General features: G+C 38.7%; 3 protein-coding genes across 13 annotated transcripts in view; 1 reads left to right on the forward strand and 2 right to left on the reverse strand.

Annotated features, from left to right (window-relative positions):
- Positions 1–13: 13 nt before the first annotated feature.
- On the reverse strand, positions 14–7,962 carry LOC124181304 (bifunctional glutamate/proline--tRNA ligase). The gene is made up of 13 exons (XM_046567732.1): positions 7,796–7,962; positions 7,142–7,321; positions 6,235–6,650; positions 5,718–6,069; positions 5,422–5,593; positions 4,935–5,336; positions 4,304–4,757; positions 3,913–4,167; positions 2,094–3,653; positions 1,332–1,733; positions 807–1,198; positions 497–640; positions 14–336 (listed from the first exon to the last, which is right to left on the reverse strand). Exons 1-13 carry the CDS (start codon positions 7,836–7,838, stop codon positions 171–173), a joined length of 4,938 nt encoding a protein of 1,645 aa, XP_046423688.1. The 5' UTR covers positions 7,839–7,962; the 3' UTR covers positions 14–170.
- On the forward strand, positions 7,650–12,805 carry LOC124181308. Of its 7 annotated transcripts, none has more exons than XM_046567747.1 (4): positions 7,650–7,668; positions 9,062–9,246; positions 9,456–9,614; positions 10,356–12,805. In XM_046567747.1, the coding sequence occupies exons 2-4, from the start codon at positions 9,070–9,072 to the stop codon at positions 12,165–12,167; spliced, it is 2,148 nt and encodes a 715-aa protein (XP_046423703.1). In that variant the 5' UTR covers positions 7,650–7,668; positions 9,062–9,069; the 3' UTR covers positions 12,168–12,805. The 7 variants fall into 7 exon arrangements, with proteins under 7 accessions (XP_046423703.1, XP_046423702.1, XP_046423700.1 ...); XM_046567746.1 differs by lacking the exon at positions 7,650–7,668 and adding an exon at positions 8,257–8,387; XM_046567744.1 differs by lacking the exon at positions 7,650–7,668 and adding an exon at positions 8,292–8,441.
- Positions 12,417–25,861, reverse strand: part of LOC124181313 — a 40,203-nt gene continuing 26,758 nt past the window's right edge. For all 5 annotated transcript variants that reach the window (XM_046567766.1, XM_046567764.1, XM_046567763.1 and 2 more), the window contains 7 exons: positions 25,323–25,395; positions 19,446–19,690; positions 19,141–19,334; positions 18,718–18,840; positions 17,894–18,108; positions 15,595–15,948; positions 12,417–14,889 (listed from right to left, as the gene is read on the reverse strand). In XM_046567766.1, the coding sequence (XP_046423722.1) occupies positions 14,287–14,889; positions 15,595–15,948; positions 17,894–18,108; positions 18,718–18,840; positions 19,141–19,334; positions 19,446–19,690; positions 25,323–25,364 (1,776 nt within the window). In that variant the 5' untranslated portion in view covers positions 25,365–25,395 and the 3' untranslated portion in view covers positions 12,417–14,286. The remainder of the gene's footprint in view (positions 14,890–15,594; positions 15,949–17,893; positions 18,109–18,717; positions 18,841–19,140; positions 19,335–19,445; positions 19,691–25,322; positions 25,396–25,861) is intronic.

A 25,861-nucleotide genomic window follows, 5' to 3' on the forward strand; every position in this document is an offset into this window, starting at 1 on the left:
AAAAGGCAAAAAATTCTTTCAATCATCGCATTTTCAAAAGAAACGAACCGTTTTTATTTCATTCTAATTTTCGTGGCGTTATTTACAGTGTGTTACTCAGGTTTTGTTATACCTTTTTCGTGTATTTTGATTGTAGCTTCTTAAAAATTGATTGAAAAACGCCATTTTCTTCAGTAGCTGCGTCCAAACAGAGTATAGAATTTCGGCTTGTTTTTACATTCAAGATTAATGCACCGCAACGTTTCTAGCGGCGCCGGAGGTATCGGTTGTTCAAATGGGATGCACAGACTTTTAGCTCCCATGGCTGGAGCTCCAGGCTCTTCACCAGCATCCTCTCTGTAAACAATATTTTTATCATTGATCACAAATTAAGAAAGATGTTGAAAAAAAGCTAATTGCATAGATTGTGATTCATCTAAGCCTCGAGTTCTGTTTTCAAAACAAAGAAACAAAAATTGACCCTAATTCTTAACACGTTGCCCAATATGTGTATTACCTTGCACTGTCTGCCTTGATTTTATCCTCGCACGATATTTCTCCACAGAAAGGCGCTAAGATTATATTTTTGTTATCTAAATGTGCGCAAAACTCTTTCCAATCTTCTGCTTGTTTTATATGCTGTTTCATATCCTCAAAGGCCCTGGAAAAGACGTAAGACAAAATGTTTCTTAGAATTTTATCATATGAGATATTTTTCCTTGAAATATGATTATTTAAGTTTGAGTGGAGACATAAATAGTCGTGGCTTGTCAGCAGTGAATTGAATTCTTTATACTCATTTAATAATTAAACCTGAGCCTATTCACCTAACAAACATGCTCTTTTGTATCTCTTCCAGCAGGTTTTTGATTTCTGTATTTGCTTGAGTCCGTGGTATTGTCAGCCTGGCAGAATTATCTCTGCGCACCAACGTAACTTGACTTTTCTGTAAATCTTTCGGTCCTAGTTCTATTCTCAAAGGAACACCCTTCAGCTCCCAGTGATTAAATTTCCAACCAGGACTGTAATTGTCCCTGTAATCACCCTGAACTCTCAATTTCCCTTCAGTTTTCAATTCACGCTCCAACTTGGTACACTCTGTAAGCAATTGCTGGCGCTGCTCAGGTGTACTAGACGCTGTGATTCCACAAGGAATAATGACTGCCTGCACAGCAGCCACTCTCGGAGGCAGCACTAAACCATTATCATCGCCATGGACCTAATTGTAAATAAATTAAAAACAAGTTTCACTCCAAATGGTCTAGGATTTGCGTGTTTAAACTTGGAAATGACGTTGTTTGAAGTGGTTTGAATTCGGAATACATGATAAAGGATGCTTGATTGCTACGTACCATAATCATAACACCTATTGTACGTGTTGTTATTCCCCATGAGTTTTGATAAACATATGTTTTTTCGCTACCTTCTTCAGCTCCTTCGACCTGGATATCAAACATTTTCGAAAAATTTTGTCCAAGGAAATGGCTAGTTGCACCCTGTATGGCTCTTCCACTTGCAGAAACAAAGGCTTCAACTGTCGTGGTGAAATCGCCACCAGCAAACTTTTCCTTTTCAGTTTTCCGACCCTTGACTACAGGAATTGCTAATATATCTTGATAAATTCTGGTATACAACTCCAAGATAGTTAGTACTTCTTCTTCTGCTTCAGCCTTAGTTGCAAATGCTGTATGGCCTTCTTGCCACAGAAACTCTCGAGTTCTTAGGAATGGCTGAGGATGCTTAAATTCCCATCTCTGTAATTAAAGTTCAGGCTTCAATTGTAAGATTTACATTTAAATATATATCCTAGGGCTACATAAGCAACATCTCTGAAAAAGATACACACATAAATTTATGTACAAACGAAATTGGACTTAGTAACATTAATGAAACAAAATATATATTTTCAATCATTGTTTGGTAACTTTAGACAGTCTGAAAGGGTCACACTAATAAAGTGAGTATTCTTTGCTTGTATTTAAACTTTCTTGGTCAACAGTTTTCTGAATTTCTAATAGTTCTAAAGTTGTGAAATAGCCATTTCCATTGATGCTTCGTTACACTAACGTTACACTTGGACTTAATGATTTCTAATAATTTTCATAAAATCTCACCACAACGTTGTTCCATTGATTAAGCTTGAGAGGCAAGTCCCGGTGAGATTTTAACCACTTAGCATATGCTGGGTACATCACCGTCTCCGAAGTAGGTCTTATGGCAATTGGTTCTGCTAGTTCAGAGTCGCCACTCTTCGTTACCCATGCTACTTCAGGGGCAAAGTCGGCAATGTGCGCTTTTTCCTTTTCAAGAACACCCCGGCTCACAAATATAGGGAAATAACAGTTTTGGACCCCAAGTTTCTTTATCTCACTGTCGAACCAGTCCTTTATAACTTCCCAAATGTGGTAACTCCAGGGTCTGAGGACATAACAACCTGACACATCATAATACTCGATCATCTCTCCTTTAGTGATGACTTGTGAGTACCATTCTGAAAGGCTTTCATTTTTTTTGGCCTCTAGGCCTAATCTTGTGCCAGTTTTAGTTATTTCTTTATCTTTCGTTGCTGCTTCCTTCGCACTCTTATTAACACTCGCTGGTTTCTTTGACTGGCTATCTGATTTCTTAGCATCTCTGGCAGGAGCCGAAGAACTAGACGGTTTCCAGTCTTGTCCTGAAGCAGTCTTGTACTCAGTTTTTAAATTCAAAAGAATTTTCACTTCCTGATCGACAATTTTCTTATCCGCCTTAACAGCTTTGAGGTCGCGTACTTTATCACCTTGTTTTTTAATTTCGTTTGATATTTTCTCTACATTATCGTTCTTAGTTTCAACTTTTACTGCTGCCGAGGGGACTGTTTCTGGTTTCCATTCTTTACCAACTTTGATTTTGTACTCTGCCTTCAAAGCAAGTAGGGTTTTCACTTCTTCGTCGATGACACTCTTACCTGCCTTTTCTGACTTCAACTGCCTCACTTTGTCTCCTTGCTTTGCAATCTGAACAGATATTTCTGCTCCAGGATCCATTTTTTTCTCCCCTTTTGCTTTCCGAACAGGCACAGTTCCAGGCTTCCAGTCCTGACCCGTCGCCAACTTATACTCTGCCTTCAAACTCAAAAGCGTTTTTACCTCTGCTTCAACTACTTTTTTATCAGCTTTTTCTCCTTTAAGTACTCTCACTTTATCACCTTGCTTTGCTATTTCATCACATATTATTTCCGCGCTTCTGTCACCGGCTATTTTATCCTCTCTCTTTACTCCATCTGTCGCCATCCCTACCGGTGTGACTCCAGGTTTCCAGTCTTGTCCAGTCGCACTTTTATACTCAGCCTTCAAGTTCAAAAGTGTTTTTACTTCTACTTCGACTAACTTTTTCTCTGCTTTCTCCCCTTTTAGTTGTCTGACTTTATCGCCTTGCTTTGAAATCTCACCAGATATAATCTCGGCGCTTCGGTCGATGTTACTTGTTTTACTCGCAGCAGGAGCTGCCACTGCTCCAGGCTTCCAATCGGCACCCGTAGCTGCTTTGTATTCTGCTTTTAGGGCTAACAAAGTCTTTACTTCTTGCTCGATCACTTTCTTTTCCGCCTTAGCAGCCTTGAGCTCTCGGACTTTTTCACCCTGCGCAGCAACTTTTGTGCTTAGGTCCTCTTCATTATTGCCGACAGTATTTAACTAAAACAAATAATCGGCACTTTTACCATTTTATTCTGACCCATTAGAATGTAATGAGAAAAGATTTTGACGAGGACAAAAACTAATGGACAAAAAGAAACTGTGTTGGGAATATTTAAGGAATTTGAATGCCTCGTCTATATCAACATTAAATATACAATTTAATAAACCATATGGCAAAGGATGTGGAGCAAAGATAACCCACCTGTTCTTCAACAGGCCATATCAACACCTTTCACTAAATCATAGAGGGACAAACCTCTTTTGGTGACTGGCTGGTTTCGGCAGTTGCCTTAGTTGAGGAAGTAGTAGGGGAAGCTACAGGTAAAGTGGTGGGAGAGGTGGCGTGACCATCAGGCACATGGAATAAAATCAGAGGCTGTTCCCTCGAAGAGTGTGGGCTTGCCGGAGCATAAGGAACGTCGCAGCGAAAGAATCCTTTCCTTTGCAACTGGATTATGTCGCCCTTGACCACCCTTTTCAGTTCAACTTCACCTAGCAATGTTACCTCTTTCTGTGAAAAAGGAGATTTTGTATGGTAATTAGTATATTTAAAATTTTGCATCATACAAGATTCGGTTTGAAGCCTAAACAAGATTTGAAGACTTAAGATGATAACAATTAGGTTTTTCCGAAAATGTTCAACTTACCCTTGTATTTTTGGCGACAAAATCTTTGAAATCGTCATCCTTTCCTAGTACTGCCTTACTGATAATGTGGTTAAAATAAACGGCATAACATGGTATCAAGTTTGACTCTTCGACCTTATCCTTTGTTACACTTTTATCTTGGCAGAGCCAAGTAAGCTTGAGGGTTGATTTGAAATCTTTATTATCAAGATTCAATCTCGCCTCAATCTCTGTTATTTTGCCATTCTCTTTCTTTATTTTCTGGATTAAAATATTTCCCCAATTTATAAAGGTTGCGTTCTGACCTTCAATCAGAACTTCGGCATCATCTTTTTCGATAAGCAGATTGGGTCCTATCCGTACTCTTTTAGTACCCTGAGCAGGATCTTTCGGATGATTTTGAACTGTAAGCCATCCCTCTGTTGCATCTAATACACGAACAGGTATCGTTTGATCTTGTGAGAGAGCTGTATACCTAGAACAATAAATCAATTACCTATTTTTACTCGAAATATGAGGTTCTATTCCTGCTCTGTACAGAGATACATAGGAAGAATAGAACCAAAAGCGCTTATCTATGCGCAAAGAACAGCACTTTCGTGAAAAATAAACCCAAAAAATTAAAACAAAATTATAGTAAAAAATTCAGTACCTTGCAGCAATAGGATCGATAACTTTTTTGTTAAACGACCAAATTTTATCCCATTCCATAAATACGACGGATTTTGAACTACCCTGCGCTATGATAAATTGTTTTAATCCCTCCACAGTCATTCCTCGACGTAAAATACCTCTTACTGTGGGAAAACGAGGGTCGTCCCAACCATCTACGAGTCCTTCAGCTACAAACCACGTTAATTTTCGCTTTGACAATACAGTGTGTGTCATGTTAAGTCTTGAGTATGCCCAAATATGTGGCCGCCGAAGATTAAGGGCCTCTATAAACCAATAGAACTGAGCATCTCGGTCGTGGTATTCAGTTGTGCGAAGCGTATGAGTTACTCCTTCAATTGCGTCAACGATTGGGCAAGCAAAATCGTATGTTGGGTAAACCCTGAGCAAGTAAACTAACAGTTAAAATTTTTCGCCAACAGTGAACAATTTTTAGGTAAAATGGAGAGAAGAAGTCGATTACACACTTGTATTCAGTGCCTGTACGAGGGTGGGGCTCAGGTTTACAGCGATAAATTGTGGGATCACGCATACATCCGTTAACTGATTCGTAATCAATTTTGGCTCTCACACAGCACTCTTTGCCACGGCTGCTAGCTTTCTTCATCTCTTCCCACAGTTCCAAATTCTTCTCTACACCTGAAGGAGAGATTCATGGTGATCAACGAGATACAGATAAACGCTTTGTTGAAAAAGAAGTTTTGCTTCTCTTACTCTATGTCGATCAAACATATCAATTTATCATAAGCAGCAAACCACTTACTGTTATCTCTGTTCACAGAAGGCAATTTCTGGTCGCGCTGCTCCTTCATAGTGATTGCTGGAGTATCGTCAACATATGCCTTGCCCTCAGTCAACATTTGCTGGCAATATTTAAGCATTAAATCAAAGTATTGTGAGGTGTGGGTAAATCGGTCCGGTTTTATTTGCAGCATTTCCAAGTCCTGCAAGATGGCTTCTTCAAATTCGACGGATTCCTTAGCCGGATTTGTATCATCGAACCGCATGATTAATTGCCCTTGGAAATTGTCAGCGTAATATTGATTCAACAGAGCCGCCTTTGCATGGCCGATATGAAGATAGCCGCTAGCTTCTGGTGGAAAACGTACTACCACCTAAACACAAGTAAACTTCATTATCTTTCCCAATTGTCAGCTATGAAAATTGGAGTTACAAGGTGAATCAAGTGGTTTCGAAATCAAATCAAAGGCTCCTACTGAGTGATAAGTAAAGTTTGTGTCAGCTCAAAAATAAATTATTTAAATCAGCCAGCAATTTACCTTCCCCATCTCTGCACCAGGTAATTCTATGAATTTTCCTTGTTCTTTTCTGGCACCTCCACCCTTCGGTGCTTTGTTCATTTTGCCTACAGTATCAGGTTTGTCTTTCGCAGGTGTAGCGTTTGCTTTAATTGTATCTATGGACGTTTTGATAGCTGGCAATGAAAGCACATGCTTATACCATCGGGTGATGTTTGGATATTTTTCACTGTCTTGCCAACGTGATTGGCTATACAGTGCCGCAAAGACAGAGATATCAGCAATTGTAAACCTCTTAGAAGCTAGCCATGTTTTTGGTGCCAACGAGCGCTCCAAGTAAGCCAGAGCCTCTTCTATAGACTGTGAACATTTGAGAGGACCAATCGAGAAGGATAGCCAATGGTCAACCTCGGTTCTTTCCAAAGCACCCTCTCCACCTACAAAATAACAAACCGCATTAAAATATGAGTTCTCTACTTAAAGTTACAGAGATATACAAGAATAACTATGATATGATTTAGATATAGCTGATGTAACTCTACACAATAACTTTACCACGATGAAATAATAATCGTTTACTAAAAATTAGTAAATTGCAAAGCATTTACAGATGTTAGCATGAGAAAAAATATAATATTATTATTAAACTAAGTCAAGTGTTGCATCTAATGAAATCATAACTGATGAAAATTCCAGCTTTGGTCAGAATTAACAGCCAGATGTTGTAACGTTAATTTGAATGGGTTAGTGAAATCCGTAAATCAAAATTTTGTGAAATACCTCGAATCCCCAATACTTTTATAGAAGTATGAGGATAAAATTGAACTGCGTTTTTTTTTATTTTCACAGAGTTTAACACATTTGGTAGCTAACTCTGACTGCTAGCTTCAGCTTCACGTATATAAAATAATTCTTTCTAGATACTTGCCATACAACGCTGAGTCTATGGTACGTGCCAGATATCGAATTGCTTCGTTGTTGTTTTCCCCAATTAAAGCACCTTCTTTATCAAAGAGTTGAATATTGCTAGATCCCTTGATCTCAGACCAGGATACATCTACCTTAAGTTTCCCATCGTTGCGAAGCAACTCAGTTATGGCTAATGCACCTGTGTGTGACAATAAGTGTGTACATTAAATTACATGTACAATTCATAAGGCATATGAACATCGAATTAAGCGATAAATGTGTAAATGAGTAAAACGTAGTTAAGTTGTATGAAACATGTACCAAAAAAATATAGTTTGAATAGCACTCAACTGATAAAACTATTTAAGTGCAGGTTGATTAATCAGAATGATGCAATATTAGTGATAACAATTGTGATATCATGCAGTTGAGTTAGTAAATAGCGAGGAGAAATTTAAAGCGACTCGAGTTCGAACTTTGAATGAAAATTTAATTAAATTCAATGGTTCCCGATAAAAGCGGCTTGCAGATTTTCGTTAATCTTAAGTAAGTAAAAAATCACACGTTGCAATCAGTAGGTTATCGTGACAGCCGTGTTCCAAGAATACTATTTACCACCATTCACGCGGTGTTTGTCATTACAGAAAAGAATATTTTATTCAGTTTCCATTACCTAACGGTGGATTATGAGGGCTGGCGATTAGTTTGAAAGACATTTTTTATCGCCTGATTCTAACACGCCTACCGCACGCCGGACACGGTGCTTCGGTATCTCTCAAAATAGAAGCAGATATCCGAAACGTGTAAAAGAGGAATTTCAGGTTAGCGGAAAGGTACAACTGGCGCACGTGTGGCCAGAGCCGAGATTAAAGTACTGCATATATGTAGCCTTGTAGTGGGCTTCCGGCAGAGAGCGAATTGAATAGTTATAAATACAAATTAGATAAATTAAAATAACGTCTGGTCAATTACGTTGCTATTTTTAAGCATGCCGTTTCACCTGCGGAGCTTCACATACGGCCATGTATGTTCAACGTGTTATTATATTCTGTCATAAAGCGAATACTTTATTTATAATACACGATTACACAATGTGCAATGGCGAGGTTGAGAACCCCGTGTGTGTTCAGCGAAAGTAGAGCACCTCACAGAACTTTTTGAAACTTCATAGGGGGCCTCGAAAGCTCGAACTTCTGTCAATGTCAACTAAAGGCATTATCAAGGCAGTTTCTTGCTCTCCAATTGAATTACAGTGACCATACACGGTATGACTCGGATTGAAAAAATTATTGCACGGTCGAAGAACCTGTAAGTTAGCTGAAAAGCGAGGTTGATACTCAAGGTTGAGAACATTCTGTTATGTAAAAATATTGTTCTTTTTATTGGCCAGATGGCAGGTTTTGTCAGTCAGTAGTCCTTCGAGGTTCGAGCTTTGGACCCGTTTTGTATTTTAGAGTTTTCTAGTTTCATCTGTGAAAGTGTGAAGCCAGTGAGAGATACAGAGTTTGAAAAAGGCGATATCTTTAGCTTATTACTGCTGTGCAGTAACTAGTTGTTACCTCGCGTAAAGTTCGCAATCTGGAACCCGAGGAGTTTCATTTCTTTTGTACAATTATAGAAATATTCCGCGTTAATAGTATAAGCACAATATCGCGTCACATACGTCAGTAAATCGTACATAATCAAGCAGTAATACGATAATTTAACAAATAAATCCATTTTTCCATACACTCTTCCTCGATTTCCTCATTTATTTATTTTCCTACTTACATGCGTGGTGATTCCATGGTAAGTTAATAAACGAATAAAAAAACATCCTATACTTTTGACTCTTCGTCTCTTTCGACATAAGCGCTTCAGCTTTTCTCAGAATTATTTTTCAATCATTAATTATACACAATCTAGAAAGTTACACGATTCTCTTCTGATTTCATTATAGTCGCAACGATGGTTGATAGCAGTGGAGAATACGTTCTTCAGTGGGAAGGACACGCTAGCCATGTCACAGAGAGATTCAGCGGACTTTTGGCCCGACAATCCCTTGTCGATATTACCCTGATTTGCCAGGAACAAAGGCTGCGCGTCCACAAGCTAGTACTTGCATCGTGCAGCCTTTACTTTGAGGTAACTTATTTTATTCTTTATATTTCTTTACGGTTGATCGTTACTTTCATTCCTTGATTCTGAGCTTATGTTTTTTACGCCTTATGTTCACTGTACGCTGATGTCGGGCACGAATTTGGACACACCGATCAAACTAAACAGTCAAATTTCATGTAGTATATTTTAGATGTCTAAAAGTGATACTAATTTTCATCATATGTGTATATTAGGAAATGTTGGAACAAGATCTGGGCCAGGAGCCGACAGTTCTATTCAGCGACATCAATTTCGAAGTTTTGAAATCGATGGTTGAATTCATGTACTGCGGAGAAACGAATATTTCGAAACAGCACTTGGAACCTTTACTTCAAGCTGCTATAGTGTTTAAGGTAAGTCTGCGCGGTACACTGTTCAATTGTAATTAGCGTATAAGTCATGAAACAACCGATTCTACATGCAAGTATAATTCAATGGTTTTATGTACAATATTTATGCGTTTAACATGTCAAAACGATATTTCCTTCCTAAAAATTCATAAGCGGAACTTGTTCTAGGTGCGAGAAGTTAGACATCTTGAAAATGACTAGCGTACTTGCTATACCTCAAGGACTCGCAGTAATTGAAAACTTTACATTTGGCAATAACAAAATAGTTGTGCATGTTTCCGTCACCAATCGCTCTCGGGTAACAACAATAACTTATAACGTAAATATTTCGGGAAAGAGAAAATGGTGTTGCAAGGTACAACTTGAATATACGTAGTAATTACGTAGTATAAATTGTTTGAGATTGATAATATCTGGTATTTTTTTTCATCGGTTTGCATTGTTCAAATCTGTTGAGCAGTCAAGCAAATAAACAGAATAAGAACAACAAAATACCTTTTCTTATTCAAATACATTCGTTATAAAGCAAGCTGCATGTTTTCAGTTGGGTTAATTTAGTATCACGTAAACTTTGTATAACTGAGACCTGTATTTTTCATGTATAAATGTACCACCCTTGTTTTAGATTTTCTCAACTGTGCACCTAGAAAAAGTTAAATTTAATAGTCAATCAGAAACCTAGCATGAGATTTCTTGATATGCTGAAAACATTGTACTAACTGCAGTGACTACTTTTTTTTTCAGGTGAAAGAACTCGCTTCTATTGTCAAAAATGTGATTGGAGCTAAAAATATCAACACAGATGAAACAAGCGATTGTTTGGAAGAATTTTGTGAAGAAAATGCCAATGATTTGGCAGAGGAAAGTGATTACAGTTTATTCAGTGATAATGACTGTAGGCAGACGTGGAATAAAATTGGAGTAGATATATACCCCAGAAACGACACAGATGAAAGGACTGATGCAGCATATCTGAATGATGACAATTCATCAACACACGACACCGATGCAAGAAATTCTGATCAATCTCAAGCAACGTTATCTTTCATTGATGTTGCACATAAAAACATCGAGCAAACCTACCCCGATGTTCCCAGTGCTGTGAATCCGGCATTGAAATTTGATATACACAGAATTAGTACTGCAGATAGTGTAAATGCCGATACCAACATGTTTTGCAATGATAAAAGCGGCAGGCAACCTGTGCTTTATGAACAATGCTGTGATTTTGTAAATACTGATACAACCTTTGACCAATGTATGGATATCCCTTTGCCTTTATCTCAATCTCGCATCGAAGAAAAATGCGAAACTATCTATCAGTCAATGCCTGAATTTCAAGAATTTACGAGAACCGTTGATAAATATTTGAAGGTTTACACGCACAAAAAGAGACGTAACTTTAGTGGAAGGCTAGAGAACCGGCTGGTTAAATTGACTGAGAATTCACCCGAACTAGCGAATAACAACTGTATAGATTTGAAAGATGAACCGTCGAGGAATGAAACTGAACTGGAAAGCGAGTATATTTTAGGTTTAGGACCCAAAATTGTAGAGAACATATCAGATTTGACAAGTAGTGATACCTCAGAGGAAAGTGTCGTCTCAACTGCATCTGTTGACATCGACACTACTGTCAACTTTAATAATAAACATGCCAGACAAATGAAAGAGATTTTCACAAATGAGCAATTAGATCCCACCATCTTTAGATCCAATTCCATACAGTGTCCACCAACATTACGAAGAAGTGTGAGGCTGAGCCAGCACGAAAACGACGATTCCACAAACGATAAGACTCTCCAGGACATGGAGAGAAGAAGAGATATGCGGAAAAGTTCTATGACAATAAAACGCAGGAACAAGGACTCAGATTACAGTGAATCAGATGAGAATAAAGCGAGTCCACTAAGCTCGGTGGCAAAATGCTCAGATCCACGAAGATCACTGCGAAGTAATAGCAAGTTTATTGCACGTAGAAGCAAAAGCCATTTATCACTATCCAAGGATATCAACAGAAGTGAAGAGAAAGTGATAGCTAATGGTAAATTGAAGCCAGATAAATTGCAGATAATAAAACCAGAGCCAGGGGAAAAGTTTTCAAATAAATTCAACACCATAGCTACTGTGAGTCGAGTACTGTGGGGTGACATGTCAGACTGTTTGGAAAACAGCGAGAACAATATTGAGGACTATATGGACTATTCGCCGAGCAAGGAGATCCCGTTTGCCGTTGGACTATTGCCGCTTCGTGCTGCCCTCGAAAGGATGCAAGCCACACCCGATTATCAGCCGCGGAAAACCCGATCCTCTGTGATGCTATTTAGGCAGGAGTTTAACGGTGTCAAAAGAAAAAGCTGTGGTGGTAGCAGCGCCGACTCAAATAATGGCAGCGCAAAACGACAGAACACTCAATCGCCTGGTGATAATTTGAACAGCAATACTGTTTGTCACGTTCGCATTACCGCGAGTCATTCACAGCCTGTGGTTAGGCCTCGACGAAAATCGTTGAACGAGGAAGTAGCCGCCCGGACGAATATAGCCAGTCGGCAATGACACAGATTGTTATATTTATACGTAAATTCTCTCTGCATCAAATTTAGCACATTATATTGTAGATTCATAATGAGTATTCTCAGAACGTACTTATACCTACAATCATGTAGGTATTTTATTCTGTGTGTAATTCACACATTCATGTCGTATTAATAACTCGTTATTTAGATTTTAACATCAATTAAGTATGTTGTTATAACATCGGAAGATACATTGCATTTTTATTTATAATTTTCTTTTTCTCTGCGCATATCACCAACCAAATAACTTAATTGGAATTCTATTGTGCATACGTTATACTGATTGTCGGTACGTGTAGAGCAATTTTCTTTGCTGTGCGATCAACCTTGTTCGCTAATCTGGAATTGTTAATTTGTTCCTTATCGTTGTCGTATTTGCAGAACATGTTATTTTAAGAGCGTTAAGTTTGTTGCGTAAAGTCGCATGGAGTTGAAGCAATTTAATTATACATATAATCGTTGTAAAAAAATTCAAAAATTCAAAAATTATATCGTATATCAAAATGAAATTGGCACTCGGCATACGGTGTACACATTATATATGAAAAATAGGAATGTTACTGTAAATAATTGAAGCCGTTCGTGTATATTTTCTTAAATAAAAATCTTATTGAATTATTTTTCCAATTATATTTCGTCGAACCGTAACTGATGAAAATAATTACATCAGGTGCCCCGAATTTGACTGCGAGGAAATGATATCCAAATTTTACATTCAAAAGTAATTAATATTAAGAAAAAAGACGCGAACAAAATTTCTTAAAGAAATTTTATACCGTAAGTTCGTAATTTTTTTCCACTCAAGCGCCTCGTCCTATGCAACCCGCAAAGCACTTTATTAGTTGAGGCGACTCCAATGTCAGAGTGATAATACAATGAACTACTTTTTCCGCAAACAAGTAGTCGCGATTATTTTAAATTTTATGCATTTGATAAAATGCTTCATTTCCCACTAACAACGAGCTGTTTGGTACATCAATTACGCACCTCACACGACGTTGTCTCGCTAACAATAAGTTGAACGTTTAAATGCCCTGGAACCACTCGCAATCGGTTCTTCTTCAATAAGAGCTATTGCACTTAGGTCTCTGAAATATTTATGTCTACTATATTAATCATCTTTCTCTCCAATACATACCGAATCATTTAAAGATATAATGTGCCGCATGATTGCGATCATAGGATGAGAAAATACCTGTACACAAGTAAATTTTTTTATAGAATCTGGCTGTTTTTGTATTCTAGAACAATATAATTTTGAGACAGGTGATACGATATGTAGTGGAAAATCTGTTCTTTGACTTAATAAAGATTTTTTTGTGTTGGTTTGTATTAAATGAATACTTATCATACTTACAAGGTAATAATACATATAATTATAATAATTATACACTATTAATTTACCTATTCAGAAATATTAAAATATACATGTGTCGGGGTGTTTCCGGAAAAGAAAGACGTCGTACACCATCGCTATTTTTCACTACTTTCTTACTCATTCCTCACCATAAAAATTTATTGTGCATTCGATCTGTGATTTAATTTATAAGAAACCCCGCGCAGCCATGCTTGATCTGCTGTAATCGATTGACTCGACAGTCATCGGTGTAGCCAAATGCGGTCAGTATAACAATCGTTTTATAAAATAAAATTTTCTCATCGATTCAATTCAACGGACATAAAGTTAAAGTTTTCCGCCCGGAGAATAATAATTATTGTACGAATTCATTTCACACTCCAATACAGAACTTTCTTTATCCGTCAATTAAATACCCTGACAGAAGTATATTTCTAACTACGTTCCTCCGAATACTAAACTCAATACGATATAGTTTAGGGTACTTTGTACAGTATATTGCATTATACGTATATTATAATAATAATAAAAATAAAAATAATAATAATAATAATTGTCTCTCTCGTATTTGTTGCGGTTAATTTTTTTTGTGTTTTCTTCCTGTTTTTTCGTCTCTGTTTCCTCGTTCTCCCCATTTCCTTTCTCTCTCTCTCTCTCTCTCTCTCTCCATCTCTCTCTCTCTCGTTCTCTCCGAAAACCTGCATTACACATGATTATACAATAAAGTGATACCGGAGGCAGGTCAGCCTTGTTCAACCGTGGTGGCGGCCACGGATTGAGGTTGACTCTGGGGCTGGCTGAGGTTTATCTGTGGAGGCTGCTGCATCTGGTTGAGCCGACGCACGCGAAGCAGCCGGTAAGCGAGCCATCTGTGCGTCGCAACTGCAGCGGTGCCTTCCTGGCTGACGGCGACGACTTCGCGTTGCATCTGAAGCCGATGCAGCATAGCGCCGGCGATAAGGGCGGACACTACGGCCGACAGCGATACTATGACGAACAGGGCGCTGAATCCGGGTATCGGAAGACAGATACCGTAGACGACCTCCTCCCTGATCCTGCCTTGAAATACGGTCACTGCCTCGGCGTGGGCGTCCGGACTGAAGGCGAGATCCGCCTCCGAGATCACCTCGTAGAGACCGCTGACACCGACGTCCGCGCTTCTCGCCTTCCGGTCGGAAACCACTACCGATCTTTTCTGACGCGTTGCTACCGGCGATCCGCCTCCCGACGAGAGTGATTCACCGGCGTGCAGTGGCTGCTCCTTTTCCAGGTTCCGCGGACCGTGTGGGAACTTCTCTTCTGTCGGGTTGTTATCCTCTTGCTGCTGCAGGCGCCGAAGCGGTTCCTGGGGAGGTCATTTTTCAACGTGTATTCATGCGATGTATTACACAGATATTTTATCGAGGTAACATCCCTGAGTACATGAAATTTATTGTGTCAATTCACCCTTTAAACGGATCGAGCCATTCGTATAATTACTATTAACAAACACAAAAGAATATTTTACATAATAAATTCATGGCTAGTGCAATACAGGTCAGAACATAGATTCGTTTTGCAGCATAATCAGTTTTTATTCGCAAATTTCCACACTCGCAGTAAAACGGAAATGGCATATTTGCTGAGCAAAACGGTACCGTGTTAAGTCAAATTGGACTAATGGTGTACCTTCAACCTTACGACAACTAAATGCATTTGGTTTACTAAAAATCATCCCATCATCAATCAAATAATGTCGTAAAATGTGATTTTTCACGTTTAAACAGCAACTACCCACAATCGATTTAGCGAACCGGTTGAAACCGTTATAGTTCTGGAGAATAAAACGAGATATTCTCACCCTATACTATGTTTTCAATTTCCGTGACACAGCATGATGGTTCTCTGAACTTCAGAGGAATTTAAACGACTGCAATGGGTATACCAAATAGAGTAAAATACACCTGACTTCAGTTGCGGTTTATTATCGCCTACGGTTGCTCTCCCAGAGTTTTTTCAAACCAATTCTATTATCTAGAAAAGTGAGAAACGTAACTTCTCAGACGCTTACCAAGAACGGATACGACTGGCCCATAAGACTCTCAGAGTCTTCCTGCTGGGGTTCGACTATCGGTGCTGGTTGACGTTGACTCGTCTGGGCCTCGGCCTTCGGAGAGGAAGACTTTTCGGCAACGGTTGGAAACTGCGGTTCACCTTGAGAGGCGACTTCTCCTGCACCGTTTTCGATGATGTCCTCGTAAATAGAAGCGTCCTCGTCCACTTCGCCTGTCGTTGCGGTTGTCGTTGCCGATGCGGTGTAAGTAAGTATCGACGGTGCCTGATGGTCTTTACGCTTTTGAGCGAAGTGGCTTATCTGACCGTCCAATTGGCAATGGTCGAGGCAACCGTGCCTGCAGATCTCTACCTTCACGATGATGACAAACAGGCTGATTAGCATGGGTATTACATAGAAATTTCAAATATTACAGGGTTCAATTGACAATGTATTTAATCTAACAATTTCGGTAGTTTAGAATTATTTTTTGGCATTGCATGCTACGTTTAGGAAGTTTCTGCAGTAACTATATTTAAGTCAGAAATTTTATTGTAAGCTCTAAAATTGAAATATGTACCTTAATAATAAAAATTTATATTTTTACGCTGTGAAAACTTTTTTCTGATTCTCCGTTGGTACAAAAATACGGGTGTTAACAATCGTAAATAATTACAACCGCGGTTTCGAACGTGTTGCTTCGTAGGTGTATAAAAATAAGATTAGTTAACGTAAAATTCGAATCCGAGGTAGATGAAAGTACGAAAAAAGGTAATAGGAAGAACGTCAATAAAATTCCAAAAAAGATTACGAAGGAAGCAATCATAAGTCGGTTGAATGCAGAGAATACGAACACGCGATTTGAGATATAACGTGCAACCGCATATATTGGCATACCTATACCTTCGATGTATTATATGTACACATATATAAGTATAATGATACCTGAAATTTAATTCCGTCGGACGGATCGTAATTGCAACATATTTCCGCGAAGTAATCTTTCTGCAAAGTGGAATATTTCATCCGATGCGAACAAACGCATACGCATATATATACACATATGGATAGTTGTATACGTACATATATACCTACACACGTATATAGTGATTACCGCATAGCGATGGAAACAAATTGTATTATAACTGCAGAATGTTGTTGTTTTTTTTTTTTTTTTTGGCTTTTTTCTTGAGGAGGGCGGCAAGAGTTTCGAGTACAACGGTTAACGCGTGTGTGTTTCGGTTGAGGATCGGTTTAACTTCCTTGAGGGAAAAATTGCCGCTGAGAGAAGCCGTTCATTGATGAAAGGAAAAAGAATATAAAAGTCATGCGTACGTTATGAGGTATGCATGTGAGTCGTAAAACCGTGAAACACGTCAAGCAATCGTCGTTGTATAAGTACCTACCTACCTACTTTGAAATCGTTTCCATATACGCACGTACCGTATAACATGATATACATATAGGATAAAAGGTATAAGATAATATGTATAAGGTAATTCAATAAACGCATCAGATTATATAGGAAGGAAATATTTACGATTTGTTATAGTTGAGATTATGCGTCGATAAGAGAATGAATCATGACCGAATTTATAACGACTGATCGAAACGCTTCTGGATGAGAAATATTAATTATTTCTAACGTTGCCTATGGGTTATTCCGTATACGCTGGGTATAAACGTGTAGTGTAGAATCACTGTTCGTACCCTCGAGCGCAACAGGTTTTCGGGTGCGTAGGCTAAATCGGGGATATAATAATTCGAAAAATTCTTAACACTCGGCTTCAGCCTCGAGCCCCGCGCATGAGCAACACACAGTTTATAGTCCTTATGCTACGACGATCTTCGTCGGATCCAGTTATTACCACCTATACCCAAACCTATATGTACTATATGAAAAGCGGGCCACGGCTTTGCGTAACTTAGGTGAAAATTTACGAGCCCGAATTGATCCGAATTAACAAACATCAATGAATATATCCTATTACGAGATATATTTAATGGAGTAGACGATACCGAGGATCGAGGAAGAAGAAACTTCATCTATCTAGTTTTATTCTAACACTGTGAAGACTCAGGCTAAAAAGAAAATGATAATAATCATTATTGCTCTGAGACCTGTCGATGAAAAATCATGGAAATACTTGCAATAATAGCATTCGTACAATGTCGTAAACTTGATAGCGTGAAGGTCTTTCAAGAATCGATGTTTCAACAACGAGTCAAATGGTCGGAATTTTGTCGGAAGGTGAAATTTTTTCATCAAGTAAAACACCGTTAGTTCGAATGATGGTTTGAATGATCGTTCGAATACCTTGCATTTGATGTGGACGCTCAGAGCGTCGGGGAATTTGAATGCGTGGAAGAAGGCGTAGGTAATGACCGTGGCTCGATCATCGGATCCTCGCGCCTTCAAGAATCGACTGATCATTTTCGGCCTTAGTACGCAGCCAAATTCGTCGCTAAGTTGAATCTTGTGACCTCGTCCATTGGACGCGACGCAGGACTTGACTCTCATGTCGAATTCACCTTCAATAAAAACACAATTAACTCGGTTTACAACGTCAACATGCAACGTGTAAGACAATCTCTATAGACCAAGGAATATGGAGCAGATATGGAGCAAGGAGCAGATAATGAGTGATTCTGTGGAAAAATTACTGTCAGGTCATCGAATTTACCTATCAGTCACTATTATCTGGTGAAGCCTGCGCTAAACTTGAAAAAATTGCGACGTTATGCATTTTTGAAAAAACGCTGACCTTTCCGGTTTTTCTCCGTTGATAATAATCCGATCGAGTCGTTCGGCAACTAATTTTCTTCGTCTTTTGATCCTCTACGATTCGTCTATTCGGAGCATCAAGATTGCTTCAGTAGTATTGATTTGACAAACGAAAAACGAAGAAAAACAGTATTTCTTGATTTAAATGTTTAAAAAAGGTTAAGAAATTATAGTTGCGAGTAGGAAACATAACGGAATATAACTACGGACTGTCTTTTTTGCGATGGTACAGTATAGTCGGTATATCCTTATAGTATTATTTTTGACAAGCAAAAATCTCTGTTGATTCTACTATTACAGTAAAGTCGACGAGTGTAGAATTATTTTTCATTTTTACGACTCGTCTCTTTTCCTACCTCGGTAATCGTTGATAGCGATGACGAGGGTCAGGGTTGAGCCCAGAGGAACAATCCCGGATACCGGCGGCGCCCACGGCCCTTTACCATGCTGAATTTCCATCCAGCAATCGACGTTATCCCCTGAAATAATAAAATCATACGGTTAGAAATTTTCTCAGGTACCGTATGATCCTCTGATGATGGTACAAAGATCGAGAGATTGCTATAATTTCGGTTATTATATACATCGGAATCCTCGTTGATTGCGGGAAGTTAAACACCTACCGGAAATGTATGTAATTTCATCTCAAAATTGAATCGAAGCTTGATTGATTCACAGACTCATGATATAGTTATCCAGGGATAAGGAACGTGCGAAGGAGAATTTTTCATTTATTTATTTTTTTTTTTCGTTTTATATAAGGACGGTTGTGAACTCACCTCGAAAATCGAGCTGTATAACGTCGAGGTCAGCAATGACCATCGGTGGTTTTGAGGCAGTTTTTTCGTAATCATTGAACCATTCGCACCTGAGTCGTTTGGCCTCATCCCAGACCTCGAGAAGATCCTTGTCGTACTGTACGACGACTGTGTTCTCGTAAAACTGTCCATGCATATCCGGTTTGGTACCGCACCTTTAGTACGAGGAGAGGTTGAATAATTATTAATAGGGATAATTATCGCCAATGAAACGCAAGCGTACGTGCAAAATGGTGTTGTTATTGCCGTGTGTAAAATTTTCTCACCTCGCGTAGGCTATGCGGAATGAAAAGAAGGTCTGTCCTGTTGACGGCGGCACGTAAACGCAGCGAGGATCGGCGTGTTGACCCTTCGAGGATACAATCCCCTCGAAGGGATGCGAGAAGGATAAATGCACGTCCATGTGATCTTTCCCGCACATTACTTCGAGAGATTCAATTGCTGGCATGCCGTCCGGCCGCTCCAGGGGCCAGACGTCGCTGCTAGACTCACCGTTCTGCACGCCAATCACCTGCGATTTTCAATACGGAATAAATAATGAGATAATATACAGGCATGCGAAACGGTGCGATAGGGGAAGAGAACAATTAGGAGTCGGTTATGCAGTCGCAGGGATGTTTCTTCTAGCGATTAATCGACGATCTCGGTTAATCGCTTTTCCGATTGATCGATTAATCGGTTTTTTGCAAATTTAACTAATCGATCAATCGAAATCGACGAGTAACTGATTAATCGGAATAGCTCAATTGATCGATCAATCGAAAAAACAATTAATCCAAGTTGTCGATTAATCGATCAATCGCACAGCACTAGTTACTCCTCTCGAGAAATGTAATACAGTGCAATTCACAATTTCTCTGCATTTCTGCATTCGAAGGTAAATTCCACCGTTTCTTCGTTACTTGAAACTTTACCGGTTACTCGTTTATGCAGGATTGTGAAAATTCTACGAACTGGTTAAAATAACCATTGTATAATAAATTATAACCGAACAACTCTTTATCTGAATACCGGCTACGGCGTAAAATCATGCAGCGGTACTTGAGAGAATATATATATATATATATAACCACTGCACGATAATACCGAAGATCGACGCGAATGCTGGCGGAGCACGTGGTTATGAATAATTCCACCACCGCGATGTAACGGAATGTAAAGATTATTATAAAATTCCTGAACATCTGGCTATCGCACTCAGGAATCAGTGGAAAGATGTGTTCCTGCGATGATCGGTATCATCGTGCCATTAGAGAGCGGAGAATACAGGCTGCTGGCATTATCAGGCTCGAAGCGTTGGGCACTTATATAATTGAGACGGTAGTGTACGGTGAGTTTTACCCGGGGAAGCCCCGTTAGACACGAGTTTCCGAAAAATTGCACGTATGAAACAATGGCCAGGGAGCGAGCTGTTCTTCGTGATGTAGGAATTTTCTCACGTCGCATTCATTCCGAGTGTTAGACCGGCGCGATAATACGAACGTTGATGTTTCTTATGCCGATTCCACACTGTCAAATACGATGGATTTATTCCACGGCGCGTATTTTTGTACAACAAGAAAGTCGCAAGATTCGGGTCAAACAGCAAACGATTTCCGACAAACTTCTGGCGGCGAGTATCGGGGGACACTGCAAATTCATGATTCACGCGATGCACCTAATGCATCTGACATGCTTAAAATCTAACAGACAACAGTAACTAAGAATCTTTATACTACTGATTTCAATTCCGAGATGACGTAATAATTATCTAGAATCCATGCCAGATGAAACGCGAAAAATTATCGTAGTGGAATAATGGCGATAAATGACTATGCAGATTGTACAATTTAATTTTCACAACAGCAGTTCGTTTATCCAGAATTATTACGTATACTCCATAGCTGGTCATTAATTTTCTAATTCGGAAATAATACAGAAGGCAAACAATGCAGAGAAGAAGAGAAGAATAAAAGGAGGTGGAAGAAGAAGGAGAAGAAGAAGAAGAAGAAGAAGAAGAAGAAGAAGAAACACCTGGCTTCTGTTTTACGCAGTGATTTTAAACCTTGAGTTATAATTAATATGCCATTTCGCTTATTGCACTTCGCATACCTATACCTATGTTTTTACTTGCAACGGGTATAAATTATAATGGTACATATGTATACCTATGTACCATATACGTATATACATGGACTGCAGCCCACCGCAGAAGTTCGCAGGGCCGATTAATACGGGTCCACTTTGCGCTCTGAGGTATGCACGTAATATACCTCTGCACACACACACACACACACACATGTGATACTGCAATATAAATTCCGTGTACTCAGTTTTTGTTAACTCGGCTTTGTTTGTTTTTTTTTTTTTTTTTTATTTTTTTTCTTTCTCTTCTTTCATTTTTTACCCGTGCTTCCGCCGGGAAGATTAAGAAGGTAGATATTCGTGCCACTTTGTGGGTAAAAAGAATTCACATGCAGCGCTGAGAGATGCACATGCAGCGTTGCAATGCCGCAATTTTACACACGCACCGCCAGACACAGGCAGCCTCAAAGACTTAAGTAGGCATATAAGGTACCTTGCGCGAATCGCAACTACGGATCGAGGCGAAGTTACGAACACATGCGATGACGATTAACCATATGAGTGATGGGAAAGCTACTGATTCAGGCAGGTTGTCATAATGTTACATCTGATTAGGGTAATCTTTTCATTACCCGATACTCCGCGGGAAATCACTTCGAACTTTTTGTACGACGCTTATGTCACGGTTCACCTTCACATGCTACATTACAAGAGTATAAGTTGCAGAATATTATATCTGTGCGGGAGTTAATTATAAAGTTGCATAGTTTCGTTGTTGCAACGAGTATAAATCAAGAATTGCTGACCACTTTTCACGATAATCACAAGTTCGAGTATGTGAGATATGCGTAACCCTGCTGAAAATATTCATGTGTCAAATCATAAAATAGCTTCAAGAATTTCAGCGTCTAATTTATTAATGAAGTATATGACTTATGGTATGTACACTTGGGTACAATGAATCTGAGACGGCTTATTTTTTACACGAGACAGTTATGTTGGCAACGTGGAGAAACCTACAGCGCCACAGTCGGCCGAGCGCGAAACTAACTGAATCTCAATAAACTTAACGTAACCCATGACCGTCGAATCTAACCTTAGAATACGTGTCAATCCAACAACGGTCATGGGTTATATTACGTTTATTGAGATTGAGTTAGTTTCGCGCTCGGCCGACTGTGGCGCTGTAGGTTTCTCCACGTTGCCAACATAACTGTCTAGTGTAAAAAATAAGCCGCCTCAGATTCATTGTCCCCAAGTGTACACGGTATATCTGATCATTCGTGCTCTTGTTATTTATTATGCGATTTCTTATATAATTTATCGAATTAACGATATAAAACATGCAATAAATTGCATGCTAAATTCTGTAAAAAAAATTTACGATTTAATACACGTATAAGAGATTGAAATTTTTATTTGTTTAATATTTGTTTATTAAACTGCTTTATTACACGAATCATGTTCTCTTATACTTTATACTTTTATGAGAGAGATCTTCATTTTTGGTTCCCTCTCCCCCACCCATTTATTTATTTTTTTTTTTTTCAACTAAGCAACGACGGCATAGAAACTAACTTATTCTCTAGGGCGATAAAAAAAAAAAACTAGCGGTGTCAGTGATGCCAACGATAAGTCGTGAGGGATCTTCGGTAGGGTAGCGAGTAAATCGTCTCCAACGTAAGGTAAAATTTCTCGCAAGTTTTGCCCAGCATTTTATAAAGGCGTTCGTCGCGAACCCGTCTGTGCAGATTGAACTTCGTTTGGGGGGGGGGGGGGGGGGGGGGGGGGGGGGGCAAAAATATCAGGTATGTAGGTACAGAGGCACTAAGTGTCCGCACAGGAGCCGTTGGCGCTGATTATCCCGGTGTATTAAAGCATCCGTTATACGCGTCTGACGCGAGGTAGTTTTCGAAATTCTTTCGCCATGGAATGCGCGTATGTCGCGAGGCCTCGAAATTACGCAGCGTGATTACCATAATTATATATCCCTTCGGGAAGGGTGAAAAAGAGAAGAGAAGGAGACGGAGTGAGTAATAAACAAAAAAGAAAAAAAAAAGAAAAAAAATACCTCGAGCCAAAAAGAACGCACGTGGAATGAAACGAACAAGAATAATAAGTGGGCGGGGGGACGGAAATGAAGGATTCAAATAAAAGATGGACAAAAAATAAATTTGCAATTCTTCTGTCCTTCTTTCCTTTTTTCACGCATGCACTTCGCATCTCTTTTGTCGCTACGACGAATTCAATCGAATGAATATTTTGTAAGAATTAACGCCTGATTAGATAGTTTCGCGAAAATCAGAGAATTGAATTGGTTGTATAATAGCAATGAAAATTAACAAATTATAAATTTTTTAAATCGTGAATAAAAAAAAAAAATATTCGTATTATATATGAAATAGAAAAAATGATGGAATATATTTTGAGTATATGTATATGACGTTTGACGCGTAATTGAAATTGAATTACAGCTGCATGTAAATTGAGCTAAAGAGTTCTAACGAATTCACTATACAACCGTACAGAATGATAATTTTACAACAAAATTGTGAAGCGATAAAATAATTTACATCAAATTCCATAGTCGTTTTTCGTGCCAAATTCTTTTTTTTTTTTTGTTTTTATTTTCAACTCACTGTATACTATACAAACAACGGAAATGGAATTTATTCACCTTAAAATATGTAGGATTCTGGGATTTTAGAATTGTAGATCCTATTGCAAATAATTCGATAAAAAGACCGACTGCGCGTAGGCCATGAATATTGTGCCTCACGCAACAACGCGAAGACTCGTGAAACGCGTATTTGTTGTTGGGTATAATCGCGCAAGAAACATTAATAATACAGCCAGAAGTAAACGCAGAGCGTGGTGTGCTATGCTCGATGCATAGCGAGCTTTGAGGAAAGCTCGTTTAAATAAAGCCGTTTCACGTCCGCGTAGGACGTGTAATTTGCAGTTACGTCTATTACGCGCGGTAAAAATGACGCTTTATTTTCAGCTCCTTTTTCAACAAACATATTATCTATGCACAAAGGGTCTCTTCGATCCCTGAGAGCTGAAAATGTTGCGGAACTTCCCGCATCTGTCTGTTTATCTGTTTACATGATATTGTACGCATAGGTAGGTACATTACACGGTATCGGGTAACGATAAAAATGAGAAATGTGACTTATTTGTACACGGATGATCGAAGCGGGGTTAAAGTTCCGAAAGCACCTAATTTCGAATTATTATTTGGTGGCGAGACTTGAAGTAAAGAAATCAAACTTTGAAGAAACAACAAAGTTTCGAATGGTCGGAAAATCGGTGATTCAAAGTTTCGAAATCCAAGATTCCAAAAATTCAAGTTGCGATAGAGTAAAATATGCACACAGAGCGTGGTTTACTCGACGAGCGGGTGTAAAAAATGAGGCAAACCGAAAATCAGAGTCACCGGAATTTCGAAGGTAAAATTATCGAAAATCCAAAACAAAGAAAGGTGAAACTGGTGAAAATTCACGAAACTAAAAATCTTCGATTGTTAAGCATTTCGATGTTTCAGATTTTTAAACTTTCTCATTTTCGCACTTTCGGAATTTTTGAAATTCGGAATTTCAATCCCATCCCGGATTATCATCATTATTGTTATTAATGTACGTACCCTTACTCGCGGTAAAAATTCCCATCAATGTGCTCGAACTGACCGTCGTTATAGGATATAAAAGATCATTATTTCAAATTTATTTTCAATGCCACCTCTGATCGCATAATAATTTATATCAATTTATTCAAACGTGTAGGTACTGTAGTATCTAATGTTTCTATCTAAAATGTATCTTCTGTAACAATCGATTACGTTTTCCGACTATTTTTAAAACCATTTCTAATGAAAACGTATTATAACATTGTACAACAGACGTACGAATGTTATGAAAAATTCGTAAAAACTTTATTGCCGGGTGGATTTGAATTTCGCAAGTTTCGATACGTTCGCGTTTTTTCCTCTAACAATCGCATTGAAAGATCGTAATTAAAAAATCTGGGTTACTCGTGAGGCAAAAATTTTCTATCAGTTTTACAAGGTAATGACTCACTGTATAGATCAGCAAGCTTAGCAACTTTAACAGCCCTGGCATCCTGGAGATCCCAGCCCCACGACAAGTTTTCCTGCAATCAAAAACATAAAATAACGATCACAACTCAGATCATGATTGTAAAATTCGAGATTCATTGGCTCGTTATACACACGACGTCGAAGCGTCGATAATATGCAGTACGTAATTCAACTACGGAGATACGTAATATTATCGATATAGATACAGGGATTTTATCACTGTTACACAACCGGTATGTTATAGGCATAAATATCCTGTTTACAACGCGTATATATATCTAATATTACAAGCTTGTGCAGGGATAGGTGTGATACACACTTTCACTGCAGGTATCAACTGATAATCTCCTCCTCTCCTTCTCCAGTGCAAAAATTTAGCCAACGTTATACGTCTGATTGTCAAAAAAAAAATTCTATCCAGAGATTTGTGGCTGCCTCCTTTTCATTTTCCGCGGATTGACTATCCGTTAGGAATTACATATATACCGTTCTCTTTTACCTAATTTTCTTGTTTTGTAT

Source organism: Neodiprion fabricii, chromosome 4 (assembly GCF_021155785.1).
Source record: "Neodiprion fabricii isolate iyNeoFabr1 chromosome 4, iyNeoFabr1.1, whole genome shotgun sequence".
Lineage (NCBI taxonomy): Eukaryota > Metazoa > Arthropoda > Insecta > Hymenoptera > Diprionidae > Neodiprion > Neodiprion fabricii.

Excerpts from the sequence above, each read along its gene's own strand:
- LOC124181304 (XM_046567732.1), bottom strand. The coding sequence starts at position 7,838 with ATGTCTTTCAAACTAATCGCCAGCCCTCATAATCCACCGTTAG. Across the intron at positions 5,594-5,717 it reads TTCTGTGAACAGAGATAACA|GTGTAGAGAAGAATTTGGAA; the intron begins GTAAGTGGTTTG and ends TCTCTCCTTCAG. Across the intron at positions 1,199-1,331 it reads CAATAGGTGTTATGATTATG|GTCCATGGCGATGATAATGG; the intron begins GTACGTAGCAAT and ends ATTTACAATTAG.
- LOC124181308 (XM_046567747.1), top strand. The coding sequence starts at position 9,070 with ATGGTTGATAGCAGTGGAGAATACGTTCTTCAGTGGGAAGGACACGCT. Across the intron at positions 9,247-9,455 it reads CGTGCAGCCTTTACTTTGAG|GAAATGTTGGAACAAGATCT; the intron begins GTAACTTATTTT and ends TGTGTATATTAG. Across the intron at positions 9,615-10,355 it reads AAGCTGCTATAGTGTTTAAG|GTGAAAGAACTCGCTTCTAT; the intron begins GTAAGTCTGCGC and ends TTTTTTTTTCAG.